Here is a 14,897-nt window from a genome sequence, read left to right on the forward strand (position 1 = left end):
TGAAAGAGAAGGACAGGAAAAGATCAGATGGTCAATCAAGCCTGTCCTATACAGACCAGCATCATGTAACTTCTGTAGACCATTGACCACATTTGACCCCTCCCCATCCCTACATGCAGCCATGCAATCTTCTAGGAGAGGCAAAAATAAAAAGAGAAAAACTGTAGGCCAATTTAGGAAAAAAACTCCAGGAAATTCCGCTCCAACCCCCACAATGTGATCAAACAAGTTCTGTACAAATTCTAAGAGGCCACAGTAACTGGATACAGATATACTAATATAAAAACAGAAAATGCTGGAGAAGCTCAGCAAGTCAGGCAGCATCTGTGAAAAAAGAAACAGAGTTAACGTTTCAGGTCGAAGACCTTGCGACAGGACCGGGAGATGTTAAAAGAGTTAAAGTTTTTGAGCAAGTACAGAGCCAGGGAAAGTGTGTGTGGGGGGGGGGGGGGTGTTGGGAGGGAGGGGAGGGGTGGTAAGAACAAAAGGGAAGGTCTGTGATACGGTAGAGGGCACGAGTGATTAAATGACAAAAGGGATGATGGTGCAAGGCAAGGAAGGTGGTAATGGGTCAGGATAAGAAACAAAAGATTGATCAGGAGTAGCTGTAAATGGCAGCAGCGGAACCATTACCAGCACTAGCGGACCGAAAAAATGGGAGCGGTGGTTATGATCCGAAGTTATTGAAATCAATGTTGAGTCCAGAAGGTTGTAAAGTGCCTAAATGAAAGATGAGGTGCTGTTTCTTAAGCTAACGTTGAGCTTCACCGGAACAGTGCAAGAGGCCAAGGACAGAGAGGTCAGAGTGGGAGTGGGATGGTCCCCGGCAATGTAAAGTGCATTGGGCTCGGATCGCGAGGGGGGTTGGGCTCAGATCGCGGGGGTGGGTGGTTGACCGATCGTGGCAGATTAGCTTGAGGGGCTGCGGGGGGGGAGGGGGCAGGGGGTGGGGGGGGGTGAAGCACTCCTGCTTCTCCTGGCCCACAAGCAGTGCTGGAAAAGCACATGCCTGCTGCAGCCGGCAGCTCCCGCCTCCCATTAGCTGCCGGGTTTCCCCAGCCTGCAGTTATTAAATCCAAATTAATGATGAAATCTGAGGCACGCAGCCTCATTTAAATATTATAATTACCGACCTGCCTCTGCAGAGCAGGTTGCTCATCTGACCCCAAACCGGAAGTAGACACGTTGGGGTCATTAAGAATTTACCCCTCCTCCTGCCCATCCTGGGAGGTTAAAATTCCCCCCTTTATTTCTTTTAATTCTTCAAAACCACAGTTTCATTTATCTAACCAGAATATATCACCTCTTAGCTTTGATGACTCAATACTTAACCTTCTAGGCCTCACTATTTCCTTTCACCTCAAATGAAATTCCCACATTTCCTAGAATTACATGGGATCTACAGGACAGAAACAGGCCATTTGGCCCAACAGTTCCATGTTTATACACCACACGAGCCTCCTCCCACACTAATTACCTCTTCCCACCCTTTCCCCATATTCCTCTATTCCCTTCTCCCTCATGTCAGCATTGACATTACACACATTGATGAACACAGGAAAAAAAAATATATAGAAAATCAGATTCGAAGTTTGATACAATGTTAAAAATTCAATTCTGTATAACTCCCCTGATTCAAAAACTTTATCAAATCCCCAAATACTTCAACCAAATAAAATCTGTATTAATTTGTTTGAATTGCATTTATCACTCAAAAAAAAGTAAATCAATCTGTTATGTCTCTTTCTTGATGACCCAGACCTTTCTTCACCCTACTAAGTTTTGCTTCTCCTTCATTTGTTGTACAGTTTTCAAAAATATTCCTGTTCTATTCCAACGTCCATCATCGGAAGGAGCATCTTAAATATGCTGTATAGTATGATCAATATGAAAGCATAGGAAAACTGTTTGGCCACATACAACTTGCATTGCCATGAGCTCTCCCTAACTTGTTTAATCTCAAGGGAGTCGAATAGCCATCGTTGATATTTTAGTACGTATTATGTGGTAGAAGTACGTGGTGCAGCTAGACAATTGTAACACGGAGAGATGTCCCATGAGATGAGCACGTTAGTTGCTGGGAGCAGACTTGGAGAAATTATACTGTGTAATATTAAGAAATTGTACAACAGGCATGTCATAGGTGCTCTATGGCTTAATGCATAATCCTGAGTAAAGTTCCCTCCCTCTAAAACCACGAAGATAAAGAAACCTCTATGATTTTTGATTCACATCTGCTACCGCAGGATAAGCTTTCTCATCCGCAGTGCCCGATAACACCCAAACGAGATAACTTGTCTACCGTGCACCATGGTCGATATCTGCTCTCGGTTCAGTATTACAATGCTGCAGCACACAATCATTTATTATAAGCGTAATAATAAATGAGACAATTCACATTTATTGTGAAGAATTGTTTTGAAATGAGTGAAAGCCTGTAGATTTCACAGTACTAGGCACGAACCAGAACGATGGGAATTCTGACATCCAATGAAACGGATAGTCTACTGAGAATACATAAAGGACAGGTCATTGGTAACACTGAGATGATTAAGTATCTCCCCAGGTGAAGCTGGCTGTATAAATTCATGAGAGTAAAAAAAGTCAGGAGTGGGTTATATGCAACCTCATGAGTAGAGAAATTTATCGGATCACACTACTCCCAATGACGTTACATTTAAAATACATGTATACTTTTGAATAAAAGATTCATTTGAATGAGCATATTTGTATTTTTTAGTCATTTAAAATGCTTTGCGAGGTCACTTTGCCATTGTGATATCAAGCTCGTGGAAATATTTTTGATTCCATTGATACTCACAGAAATGTTATTCTACATACTTAAAGCGCCCTCTACAGGCAATCACAAAATCTTTTCATTTCACCAATATAGATATTTTAGCGATGATTTTACTGCTGTATTTATGGGAATAATTTATCTTTTACCTAGTTACCATGTGCAAAATTTTCAATGCTCATTTCTTTTAATGCATACAATATTATATTGTAAATATTCAGCTAGTGACAAATTCTAATAATATTTCAAATTTTAAAAATAGTGAAATGGAAAATGACACCCATGTTAATAGTAAGGCTAACAACAATAAAACAATCTCTATTATGAGGTTCAGGAATTTAGCTCCTGACTTATTTTATTACTGTGTTGAGAGATAATAATACACGACCAGTTAAAACTTAATTTGTCACACAGGTGCTATATTATAATTAAGGCTAGGGTTTTGTAGATTTTTTTTTTGCTTTGCTGTTGTTTGTTTTGTTTCTGTTCTCCCCTTCCCCCAAAGAAAAAACACCTTTTTCAGAAATAAAGAGCTAGGTCCTGAAATGACACTGTCGGATGTTGGCATGTGAATACTTTGGGGCAGATTTTCCTCTTGGACACTAAACATTGCCTGGGTGGAGTGCAAACAAGCAAATCTGGTGGGAGAACCGTATGCTGGTAACAGAATCGATCTGATTTCCTTTCCATTTAAGTTAGTGGAGGTAACGTCTGGTGGGTTCTGTGACAGGCGTGTGATCCTCTCTGTCCGATTCGCCTCTTTGTGCTTGGCTCAGGTGATGCTAAATGCCCTGGCAGTAAAGATGCTTTTGTCTGAAATTGTTCTCTTCACTGTCATGGAGGAGGCATTAGCCCATTAAAATGGCAGAATTTCAGGGCCGTAGTGTTTGTTTGGTTTCAAAAATTCTGGTTTATTTCCAGATAAATTAGCCTAGATTGATGAAGTCTTTCTTTTTAAGCATTTTCATGGGGCATTTAGTAAACTTTCTCACTTAAAATCAGTTAGAATTAAAAATTGCAAGTATAATGAAGGTGGAATCCATAATCTTACATACCTGAGTTTCATTTTAAAAAATGAGAAATATCATCTTATAATAAACATATTTGCCACAAAACAATTTCATTATAGCGGGTGCGTCACTATATCTGCACCTGGCAAATACATTTTCTATTTGAAATTTGACTGTGAAATCCCTTAAGTTGACTCCCATCTTTTCTGGTCTTTTAAGGCCATGCATCAACTATGACCAAGAGAGAAAGCTGGGAATGAGGTTCCAGGCCCCGAGTCTCCACAAAGGTCAATCTGACCCATGTAGTAGCTAGAAATTCTTCCTTACATTATGTTTATCTCATGGGCAAAGTCATGCACCCACAATGACTTTGCCTGTGAGATAAATGGAATGCATTGAAGAATGTCTAGCCACAGATATTGTCAGAGGGCAGCCTTTAGAAGACAGTCTTGCTTCTTGGAGTTTCCTCCCTCTTTCCCTTCCAGTGAGAGGTGCCATTTCTCTGCTCAGAAAGAATGTGATTGTGTTTGGGAACTCAATGGTATGGAGGAATCAAACATATTCCAACATGTAGGACCACAATTCTGCCTCAGAGCATACAATTACATTTTCAAACAGGGGCATATCTTATAATTGATTTCTTTCAAATGCCTATTTTTTAAAATCTAAATTTAATGTACTCTTATCCCCCCCAACAGATGTAACATTTTGTTGACACACTTATTCATAGAATCTTACAGCAAAGGAGGCCATTCAGCCCATCATGCCTGTGCTGGCAATTCTCCTGCCCTTCCTAAATTTCACTAGAGGCCTAATTCTAAATAACTCCCTCTCCTCTACCAAACATAATTGTTTCTGTATAGATCACCCTCCTGGGTCCAGGATTCTTAATCTTGGGCTACTCTTCTGTTCTAGAATTCCACTCGTGGTGGCTTATTGCTACAGATAATCCTAAAGATAGCTTGCTTACCTTAACAATGACATTCTTCAAAGGCCAGGAAAAATCTTTGGAAAACTGAGTGGAAATGCCATCCCTTAACTCTTGTTCAGTTTAAATAGATTTGAAAGTGATAAAAAAAATAATTTAACTTCATGCATGTTTAAATGTTAAACTTGCATGATGGCAAACACACTGGCTGAATTGAAAACATGTTTAATGTCATATAGTAAATGCCATTAATGTATGCTTTTTGAACTTGCTCAAGCTTAATAAAAATCTTAATGTATTGTTTATCATCTAGCTAGACAGAACATTCCATAACACTGAGGGCTCTACAAAACATTAGTTATTATTTCGACTCACACAAAAAACTGCACAGGTCTAAAAGAAGCATATAGATGCAAAGAGTTTAACTTGGACTGTGAGCACATAACTGGGGGCGGGGGGGAAGGAAAGAGGGGGGACAGTGACTAAAGAGTGATAAAGTTTAACTTGATCTGAGAGACAGAAATACCTAAGACTAGGAGCCAGGTACATAACTTTAAAATGGTTAATTACATTCGATGAAATGAGGGAGCAACTAAATTAAGTAAATTGGGGGAGGTCATTCAACAACACTTTATAAGAAGACAAGAGAAATACCTTTAACTTTGGTGAAAGGTCAGTGGAAACCCTCGAAAAATGGTGTAAATGCCTAAAAAAAGCCATTTACACCATTTCTCCTGAGTTTCTGCTGAAGTCCTGGCAGGAGAACCGTGGAACCCCGTGGAAATTCAGGACGATAATGTTGAGCATGTAAAAAAAGATTCCCAAAACCAACAAGCTCAGACAAAATCAAGGTGACCTTAAATGCATTAGTAAAAAAAAAATCAAAAGTGAAATAAAGAGGAAAAATGGCCTGCAAAAATCCTACAAGGAGAAAGCAGAAGTGGCTCATTGAGGCAAATACGAGAAGATGCGGAAACATGTTAAAAGTCTGATCAGAGGAACAAAAGCAAATGAAGCTAAGCATAATTAAAAAAAATCTTTCAGAACCGCAACAGGAGGGCAGTCAGAGAAAAGATGAGAACCATAAAAGACACTAATAGGCTTGCAACTGCAGATGAGCATAAAACAGTAAATATTCTGAATGAATACTTCCTCCCAGTATTCACAAGGGAAGACATGAGCAACATTCCCTCTCCAAACAAAGATGCCCCAAGGATAATCAACAACTTCATTATAAATGAGATAGAAGTCCTAAGCAGGCTAAATGGGCTCAAAATTAATAAATCCTCAGGGATAGATGGTACTTATCCCAGAGTGCTGAGAAAGAATAGGAAGGAGATCGGTGAGGCACTGACTATCTTTATGAGGGAGAAACTGGACACATGGGGAGGTAACAGTAGATTGGAAAAAGACTAATGTGCTGCCCATATTCAAAAAGGTTGACAAAACAGACACAGAAAATTATTTGGTTAGAAGCAGGATTCAGGATCATTAAAGTAACTGCAGTCAGAGTTTATTGAATATTATATGGAAAATTATGATTCCTGTTGCTGAGTCGCTGGTACGAAGGAAATGTCACGTCAAGAAAGACAGTGCTTTAAGTGGGGGATTGGGTGGGGGGGGGTGGAGAATTTCCCCCCGAACAGACTTCGGGCGGCTAGCTGGCGGAGCTGCCTACCAGTCACCCAATAGTCCCAGCGAGAGGCTAGGTCTATTTTGACAGCAGGGCCTTATTAGCATTCAGCTGGCAGGCTAAGGGCAGAAAATGAGCCCCTGGGGTCCATCGCAATCTCAGGCAGCCAGGCTGGCCTCTGGGCCAGAAGAGGTTAGGTCGGGGGGGGGGGGGGGGGGGGGGGGGGGGGGGGACTCGGAGCAGCAGCGACCCAGGCTGGCTTTGTATAGTTCGGAGGAGCATTCCTGCTCCTCCCGGCCCCACAAAAATGAACACAAATTTACCATTCAGCTGGACTGCCAGCAGATACTGGGCTGAATATGTGCAACATGTACGCATAGGACTCTGATTTTTATTTTGAATGGGCCTACTGCCTGACTCAGGCGAGTTCTGCGACTGCCCAGTGGTAGGCCTGGGGGAAGATTGTGATGGCCGAAACGGAGCAGTGAGTCATTCCCCACCATTTTCGCAGTGTTACCGCCCCATTTTCACCAGACAGGAGACCTCAAAATCTATCCTGAGGTGTCTAATGTAGGAAGCATCTTTAGATACGCATTCTAGAGTTTTCCTTGATTTATCTTCAAGTTCAGGAAAAAAAATTGTACAACTATTTCTCACAAGTTTAAATGCTTTGGGAAGAGTTTGTGACATTAAATGGATTTTTCAAGGGCTGTGGAAGAAGTAGGCTTGATGAGCTCAATGGTTCTTTCCCATTCTGTGTTCTTATGCTGCACAAAGGAGCAGACCTGGAATCAGATGGTGTTGTGCTGCAAAAGACAAACTCTCACGCAAGACCACAGAGGAAATTGCACAAAAACCAAGGAGTGCCTACAACACTTAAAAAGCATCTTTAATGTAGCTAAATACTTATGCTTGATAGGAGAGTGGTCGGACACCAAGCAGGCATGGAAAGAAGAGTTATAGACTGTAACTGAAGGCATGGTCAAAGAGGTAAGTTTTGGACAGCGAGGAGAGATGCATCAAGATGAATAGATTCAGAAAGAGACTCTGAGGGAGGTGATAGCTGAACCACTGATGGTGAGACAGAGGGACGGGCCAGATTTTGAGGAGTGTAGGGTGTGAGCTGGGACACAGGTGTGGAGCAAGTTACAGAGGCGGGATATGAAGGTAAGCAATGGATGGCTTTGTAGATGGGAATAAAAGATATTGAATTCGATACACTGGAGGAAACGGATCCAGTAGAGGTTGGTGAGGAGGGGGTGGTAGGTAAGCAGGACTTAGTATAAGATGGGATGCAGACGACAAGAGTTCTGGATGCATCGTAGCTTGTATAGAGTGAAGATTGGGAGGACAGAGAGGAGAGAATTGAAGAAATCAAAACTGGGTTGGAGGAGACCAAAGCATGAATGAGACTTTCAGCACCCGTGGGGATGAGGTAGGTACAGAGAAGAGTGATAGAGGTAGAAATAAGCCGTTTTGACGTTCAACCTGATCAAGCAGAATACTGGAGCTCTGCATGGTTGGGTTCAGTCTGCATGAGAAACTAGGAAGGGAGATGGAATCGGATGTTAAGGTACAAGCTTTCTGGCATGTGCTGCACAAAGTGGCTCAGTCTTGCCCGTGAGCTAGAGATAATTCTAGCTCATTCGTGACTTGACGTCAAGCAGGTAGATGGACAGCACAACAGCAGTCATGGAGTTGAGCAAGGCTGGTGGTGAAGGGGTAAATAAAGCTGGGTGTTGTCTTTATCCATATAGAAGCTAACTCCATGCTTTAAGATAATGTTGCTTGGAGACAGTATGTAGATGGTGAATAGGAAAGGGTTGAGAATGCAACCTTGGGGTACAGCAGAGATGATTGAAGAAGTTATTGCAGGAGATGTGCTGGTCATCATCAAGCCACTGAGAAATGAAACCATGAAAGAGTAGTACTATGAACACAGACTATGAGAAAAGGCAGTGGAGAAGGAGGGAGTGGTTGACTCCAAACGTCACAGGAAGGTTGAGAAGGATAGGGAAGGATAACATGTTGTTGATGACTTTGACTGGGTTTTGTGCTGTGGATGGATGGAAACAAGATTGAATAGATTTAAACAGGGTGTTGCAAGAGAAGTGGGTGCCAAATTGGGTGACGATGATGTGTTCAAGTATCTTAAAGAGAAAGTAAATGTTGGAGATGGGGCAGTAGTTGGAGATGACGGATGATGGGTTGAGAATAGACATTTTAAGTAGGGAGTAGATGACAGCAATTTTGAAGGGGAGGGAAGCATTGTCTGAGGAAAATTGATTACATCACTGACCACTGGGTCAAGGAGAGTAGTTGAGGCCAAAGCCATTGTCTATAGACCCCGCCACAAACCCTGTACCCTCGCCGATTCCATCTCCCAACATGGCCACTGTCTCAGGCTGAACCAGACTGTTTGCAACCTCGGCATCCCTGAGCTCAATTTCTGACCCCATATCCTCTCCATCACAGAGACCATCTACTTCCACCTCCATAACATTGCACATCTCCACCTCTAATTCAGCCCAACTGCTGCTGAAACCCTCACCCATGCCTTTGTCACCTTCAGTCTTGACTATTCCAATTCTCTTCTGGTCGGCCTCCAACCTGCAGCAAAACTCAGCTGCCCATATCCTACCCTGCACCAAGTTCCACTCACCCATCACCCCAGTCATCGCTGACTTACACTGGCTCTAGGCTCCCCAATGTCTCAAATTTTAAAATCTCATCCTCATTTTTAAATCTCCTTTATCTCTGTAACCTCCTCCAGCCTTATAACCCCACTCCCGCTGAACTCTGACTCTGGCCTCTTGTGCATTCCTCCCCTCGCCCCACCGCTGGCATCTACGCTTTCAACTGCCTGGACCCTGCGATCTGGATTTCCCTCCCTTAAACCCTCCGCCTCGCTTTCTTTCTTTAAGACCCTCCTTAAAACCTACCTCTTTGATGAAGTTTGTTGGTCATCCTTCGTGATACCTCCTTCTTTGGCTCGATGTCCATTTTTCTTTTGGAACATGTCTCGGTGAAGCGCCTTGGAACTTTTTTTCTACATTAAAAAGATGCTGGTGTGTGAATGAAAATTTGAGGTAGTTACTGGAAAAAAAAAGTTTTTAAAAAAAAAATCAGTGCCATTAAAACTGGAAGCTTTCGGAGGCTTCCTCCTTCCTCAGGTAAATGTCATTTACCTGAGGAAGGAGGAAGCCTCCGAAAGCTTGTAGATTTCAAATAAAAATCGTTGGACTAGAGTCATAGAGTCATAGATAGAGTCATAGAGTTATACAGCACGGATAGAGGCCCTTCGGCCCATCGTGTCCGCGCCGGCCATCAAGCCCTGTCTACTCTAATCCCATATTCCAGCATTTGGTCCGTAGCCTTGTATGCTATGGCATTCCAAGTGCTCATCCAAATGCTTCTTGAATGTTGTGAGGGTTCCTGCCTCCACAACCCTTTCAGGCAGTGAGTTCCAGACTATAACTTGGTGCTGTAAAATTGTTTACAATTGTCAACCCCAGTCCATCACCGGCATCTCCACATCATTAAAACCGGAGTGAGACTTATAATCAAAAACAATGAAAGAGGAGCTCACAATAATCCATCTCTGTAACACAATGCGCCATATTTTTTTAAAAAAAACTATGAGTGACACTTTCCCTAATAATAATAAAAAAAAAAGTTAAATTATAGTGGTAGCAAAAACACACCCACCCACACAGCAGAGATGGAGAGACTCCACTATCCGGTGATTGACAGATTCAAGGCACGTCACAATTGGCGTATGAAGTAATATTTTTGACACGCCAGGGCACCCGTATTGTACGTCACTGTGGCGGATTTACGTGAATATGGCGGAGGCTCTCTCACAGTCTCGCTATTTCTGCCACCGCTGTTCGGCCGAGATTCTCCCCAGGCTGCCCGTGAGTAAACCTTTCCCGAAGCTCCGTTGAATGTCGATCGGCGTGGGAGTGACGGGCGGTGCTGGCAGAGGTGGGGTGAGGGGAGACCGAGGGTTGGGGAGGTGGGAGGGCCCGGGGACGCCGAGCCGGCGAGACTGCCTTTTTTTTTTGCCTGTGGAGCGCGGGCGCCTTCGTTCCTGGGTAACACGAGCCGGGCCCGAGTCGCTGCCCAATAGCGTCCTTCTGCCACATAGAGCGCCCTCGCCGCACTGCGCAGGCGCGGACTTCCAACCGAAGGAAGAGCATTGAGACAGAAAACTTTTTTTTTTCTGCTTCTGAAGTTTCTGAAAACTTTGTTCTTCTGCTCGGGCAGCCCTACTGCGACCAAATTAATTTTAAACCTTTTGCAGCTTTTACTTCCCCCCCCCCCCCCCCCCTCCTCCTCCTCCTCCTCCTCCCTAAATCTAGATTATTAACTTTTAAATGAGCTAGTGTTAAAGTTCATCTGGCATAATTTGGAGTGATTTGTTCAGGCACTCCAGATAAGGACACGGTTGTATTTGAATCACTACCTTATTGACAAACGTCTGTACCTAATCAACTATTTTTGTAAGATTGTGTAAGTTACGGTGGTTAAACGTGTTCAATTGTACCAAGAGCAAAATACTGCGAATGCTCATGGAAAATCTGAAACCAAAGCAGAAAATGTTGGAAACACTCAGCAGGTGAACTAGCATCGGTGGAGAGAGAAAAACAGCTAACCTGAAACGTTAACTGTTACTTTCTCCACATGTGCTGCCTGACTTAAGTGTTTCCAACATTTTCTGTTTTTATTTTTTAATTATAACTGCAGTTCAATTTAAACTGAATGCAGGTTGCCAGTCATATTTGTAACCAGGCTATATCTGTGTGCTGTTACAAGTAGAATTAAAACGGATAATTTTAGTCTAACATTTGGATTTATTTCACTGTAAATTTGTTGTATTTTATTTCCATATAACTACAATGAATTGAAATATGTAAAGAGCAGAAACAAACAGGTAAGTTAGTGTCATTTTCTGTTTCACAAAGTGGGAATCCCCAGTCGCATGATCTACTGATCTATCTTTCTAGTTGTAAAGTCATGGGTTTAATATGGAAAGATCTACGGCTTTCTCCTTTCTTGGAAACGAGTGACGCCATGTGCCAGTATTTAGTAGGAGCAGAATCTGGCAACAGTCTATACACAGCTTTTCTCGGAGCGCCACCTAGTGATCACTGGAAATAAATCAAGGAAGTAGTGACAACACTCCAGTACTTGCAGAAATAAATTCCTTTCCTATTTTGTATCTTTTTACTGTGGAGAAGCACTCGGGCTTTCGTCATTTTCGGGATTTGTGTATTAGCTTGCGGGAGGGGGTAGATTTTCACCATCGTGAAAATCAATCTAGTGAAACATAAAAATAATGAAAAGTACATCCCACAAAGTATAGCTCAGATCTTTTCTTAAGATTTCCTGTGAATGATTTGTCTCCTGTTGCTGAAGTTGACACTTTTAAAAATTGTGACCATTAACCGAGGGATTGACCATTGACCTAGAGAGTGAACAGTCGTTGCCATAAAGTTATTTTAACTTTCTGTTTCAATTTGTAGTTGCAGTTTTGTGTTTTTTTTGTATTCTAGAACATTCTGTCTTGGTGACTGACATGGGTGACGATTCCACCCGCTTCAAACAATCACATAAGAATAGGTGTGTGTCAGCCTTGCTTCATTGGTAGCATTTTTGCCCCTCACATCAACGCCCATCTTTCCCGGAACTCCATGTTTGAATCCCACCAATCAGGTTTCCGCCCCGCCACAGTACTGAAATGGCCCTTATCAAAGTCACAAATGACATCCTATGTGACTGTGATCGTGGTAAACGATCCTTCTCCTGCCTGCAACTTTTGACATGGTTGACCACACCATCCTCCTCCATCACCTTTCCTCCGTCGTCCAGCTGGGTGGGACCGTGCTCGCCCGGTTCCATTATCTATCAAGTCGTAGCCAGAGAATCACCTGTAATGGCTTCTCTTCCCGCTCCCACACCTCTGGAGTCCCCCAAGGATCTATCCTTGGCCCCCTCCTATTTCTCATCTACATGCTGCCCCTCAGCGACATCATCCAGAAACACGAAGTCGGTTTCCACTTGTACGCTGACGAGACCCAGCTCTACCTCACAACCACCTCCTTCGACCCCTCCACTGTCTCTGATTTGCCACACTGCTTGTCCGATATCCAGTACTGGATGAACAAAAATTTCCTCCAACTAAATATTGGGAATGCCAAAGCCATTGTATTTGGTCCCCACCACAAACTCTGTTCCCTAGCCACCGACTCCATCCCTCTCCCTGGCCACTGTCTGAGGCTGAACCAGACTGTTTACAACTTTGGCGTCCTACTTGACCCTGAGATGAGCTTCCAACCACATATCTGCTTCATCACCAAGACCGGCTACTTCCACCTCCGTAACATCGCCCGTCTCCGCCCCTGCCTCAGTTCATCTGCTGCTGAAATCCTCATCCATGCCGCTGTCACCGCTAGACCTGACTGTTCCAATGCTCTCCTGGCCGGCCTCCGTTCTTCCACCCTCCATAAACTTGAGCTCATCCAAAACTCTGCTGCCCGTATACTGACTCGAACCAAGTCCCGTTCACCCATCACCCCTGTGTTCGCTTTCTACAGTGGCCCCTGCTCCCGGTTAACCTCGATTTTAAAATTCTCATCCTTGTTTTCAAATCACTCGGTGGCCTCGCCCCTCCCTATCTCTGTAACCTCCTCCAGCCCTACAACCCTCCAAAATCTCTGCGCTCCTCCAATTCTTGCCTCTTGCGCATCCCCGATTTTAATCGCTCCACCATTGGAGGCAGTGCCTTCAGCTATTTAGGCCCTGAGCTCTGAAATGCCCTTCCTAAATCTTTTTGTCTCTCTTTCCTCCTTTAAGACGCTCTTTAAAACCTACCTCTTTGACCACCTGTCCTAATACCTCCTTATGTGGCTCGGTGTCAAATTTTGTTTGATAATTGCTCCTGTGAAGTGCCTTGAGATGTTTTACTACTTTAAAGGCGCTATATAAATGCAAGTTGGTGTTGTTCTGAGTCGGAAGGTAGTGGGTTGAAGTCACACTTTAGAGACTTGGGCACATCATCTAGGCTGATACTCCAGTGCTGTACTGCACTGTCAGAGACGCCGCCTATTGGAAGAGATGTTAAACTGAGGCCCTGTCTGCCCTCTCAGGTGGACATAAAAGACTTCATGGCACTATTTGAAGGGTGGTGGTGGGGGGGCTCCTGGTGTGCTGGCCAACATCTCTAAAACAGATTATCTCATTACTGTTTGTGGGACCTTGCTGTGTTTTCCCTACATTGGATTACACTTCAAAAGTACTTAATTGGCTGTAAAGTGCTTTGGAACGTCCTGAGGTTATGAAAGGCGCTATATAAATGCAAGTTCTTTCTTTATTTGTATTGTAGGTAGCACTTGTGAAAGGTTCATGGCAAGTCTCGGGAGAACTCAAATGCTATTCTCTAGAAAGTGCCAACATGTGACCAGTTACCCAGTTTTGCTTTTAGTTAATTGTGTTTTGTTCCTGGCCGTATTGTACTACATTTCATTGCATGCCCACTAATTCTGGACCATCTTGCCCTTGCCAATATGGACTGCTTCCTGTCATTTCTCTTGCTCTTGAAAATAACTTGCATTACAATCAAGGAATGTTAGTGTTCCTTTCCATTTGTCTTTAGTTTCTGCTGTAATAGTCTAATAGTGATAACTTTAAGGGGAAGCTAGATAAGTACATGATAGAGAAAGGAATAGAAGGCTATGCAGTTGGGTTAGATGAAGAAGGGTGGGAGGAGGCTCGTGTGGAGCATAAACACCGGCACAGACTAGTTGGGCCCAATGGCCTGTTTCTGTGCTGTAAATTCTGTGTAATTCTATGTAACTCCAGGATGACTTGAGACTGAGACAGAACTTGGTAGTCAACTATTTTTTTGTCACTTCACCCAAAACCAATATTGCCATACTTTTCTCTTCCCCAGGGAAGAACTAATTACTGATATGGAATCATAAGTTCATTTAATTTGTGTTTAAAATATGTTTTGAGTTTTTGAATTCATCACCATGTATAAACAGAGTATATAGAAAGTATTGTAGTAGTAGTGATATCATGAATGTGAAAGACCTCTAATTGGTAAGGGCTGCAGGTGCGCGACTGGATTGAGGTCCTTCTCTCAAGTGATTTAATCTAATAATACACTGTTGTAATATTCATGTGTTATACTTGTCAGTGTTTAGTGAAAAAAGGTCTGAAGTCATTTTTAAAAATTGCAAAATGTGGTTGTTTTTCTATACATAACCCATACACTAGTTTCCATGGCGATGAGGCTTCATGATCCATTCTGTTATTGATGTGGAGATGCCGGTGATGGACTGGGGTTGACAATTGTAAACAATTTTACAACACCAAGTTATAGTCCTCTCTCTGTGTTTTTTTTTTCTCTGTTTTTTTTTCCCTGTTTGTTTTTTTATTGAATGTGTATTCGGAGGTTCTGCAGGTAACACCTCTCTGTCTGAACACGGTGATTGCCTTGGCAACGGGCAGTTGCAGAGGCAG

The 14,897-nt window shown here is 42.9% G+C and overlaps 1 protein-coding gene across 1 annotated transcript in view; it reads left to right on the top strand.

Annotated features, from left to right (window-relative positions):
- The first annotated feature begins 10,177 nt into the window (after positions 1 to 10,177).
- Positions 10,178 to 14,897, top strand: part of rnf126 (ring finger protein 126) — a 57,814-nt gene continuing 53,094 nt past the window's right edge. Inside the window, exon 1 of the mRNA XM_067968356.1 lies at positions 10,178 to 10,285. Within this exon, the coding sequence (XP_067824457.1) occupies positions 10,214 to 10,285 (72 nt within the window). The 5' untranslated portion in view covers positions 10,178 to 10,213. The remainder of the gene's footprint in view (positions 10,286 to 14,897) is intronic.

This window comes from Heptranchias perlo, chromosome 29, assembly GCF_035084215.1.
Source record: "Heptranchias perlo isolate sHepPer1 chromosome 29, sHepPer1.hap1, whole genome shotgun sequence".
NCBI classification, from domain to species: Eukaryota; Metazoa; Chordata; class Chondrichthyes; order Hexanchiformes; family Hexanchidae; genus Heptranchias; species Heptranchias perlo.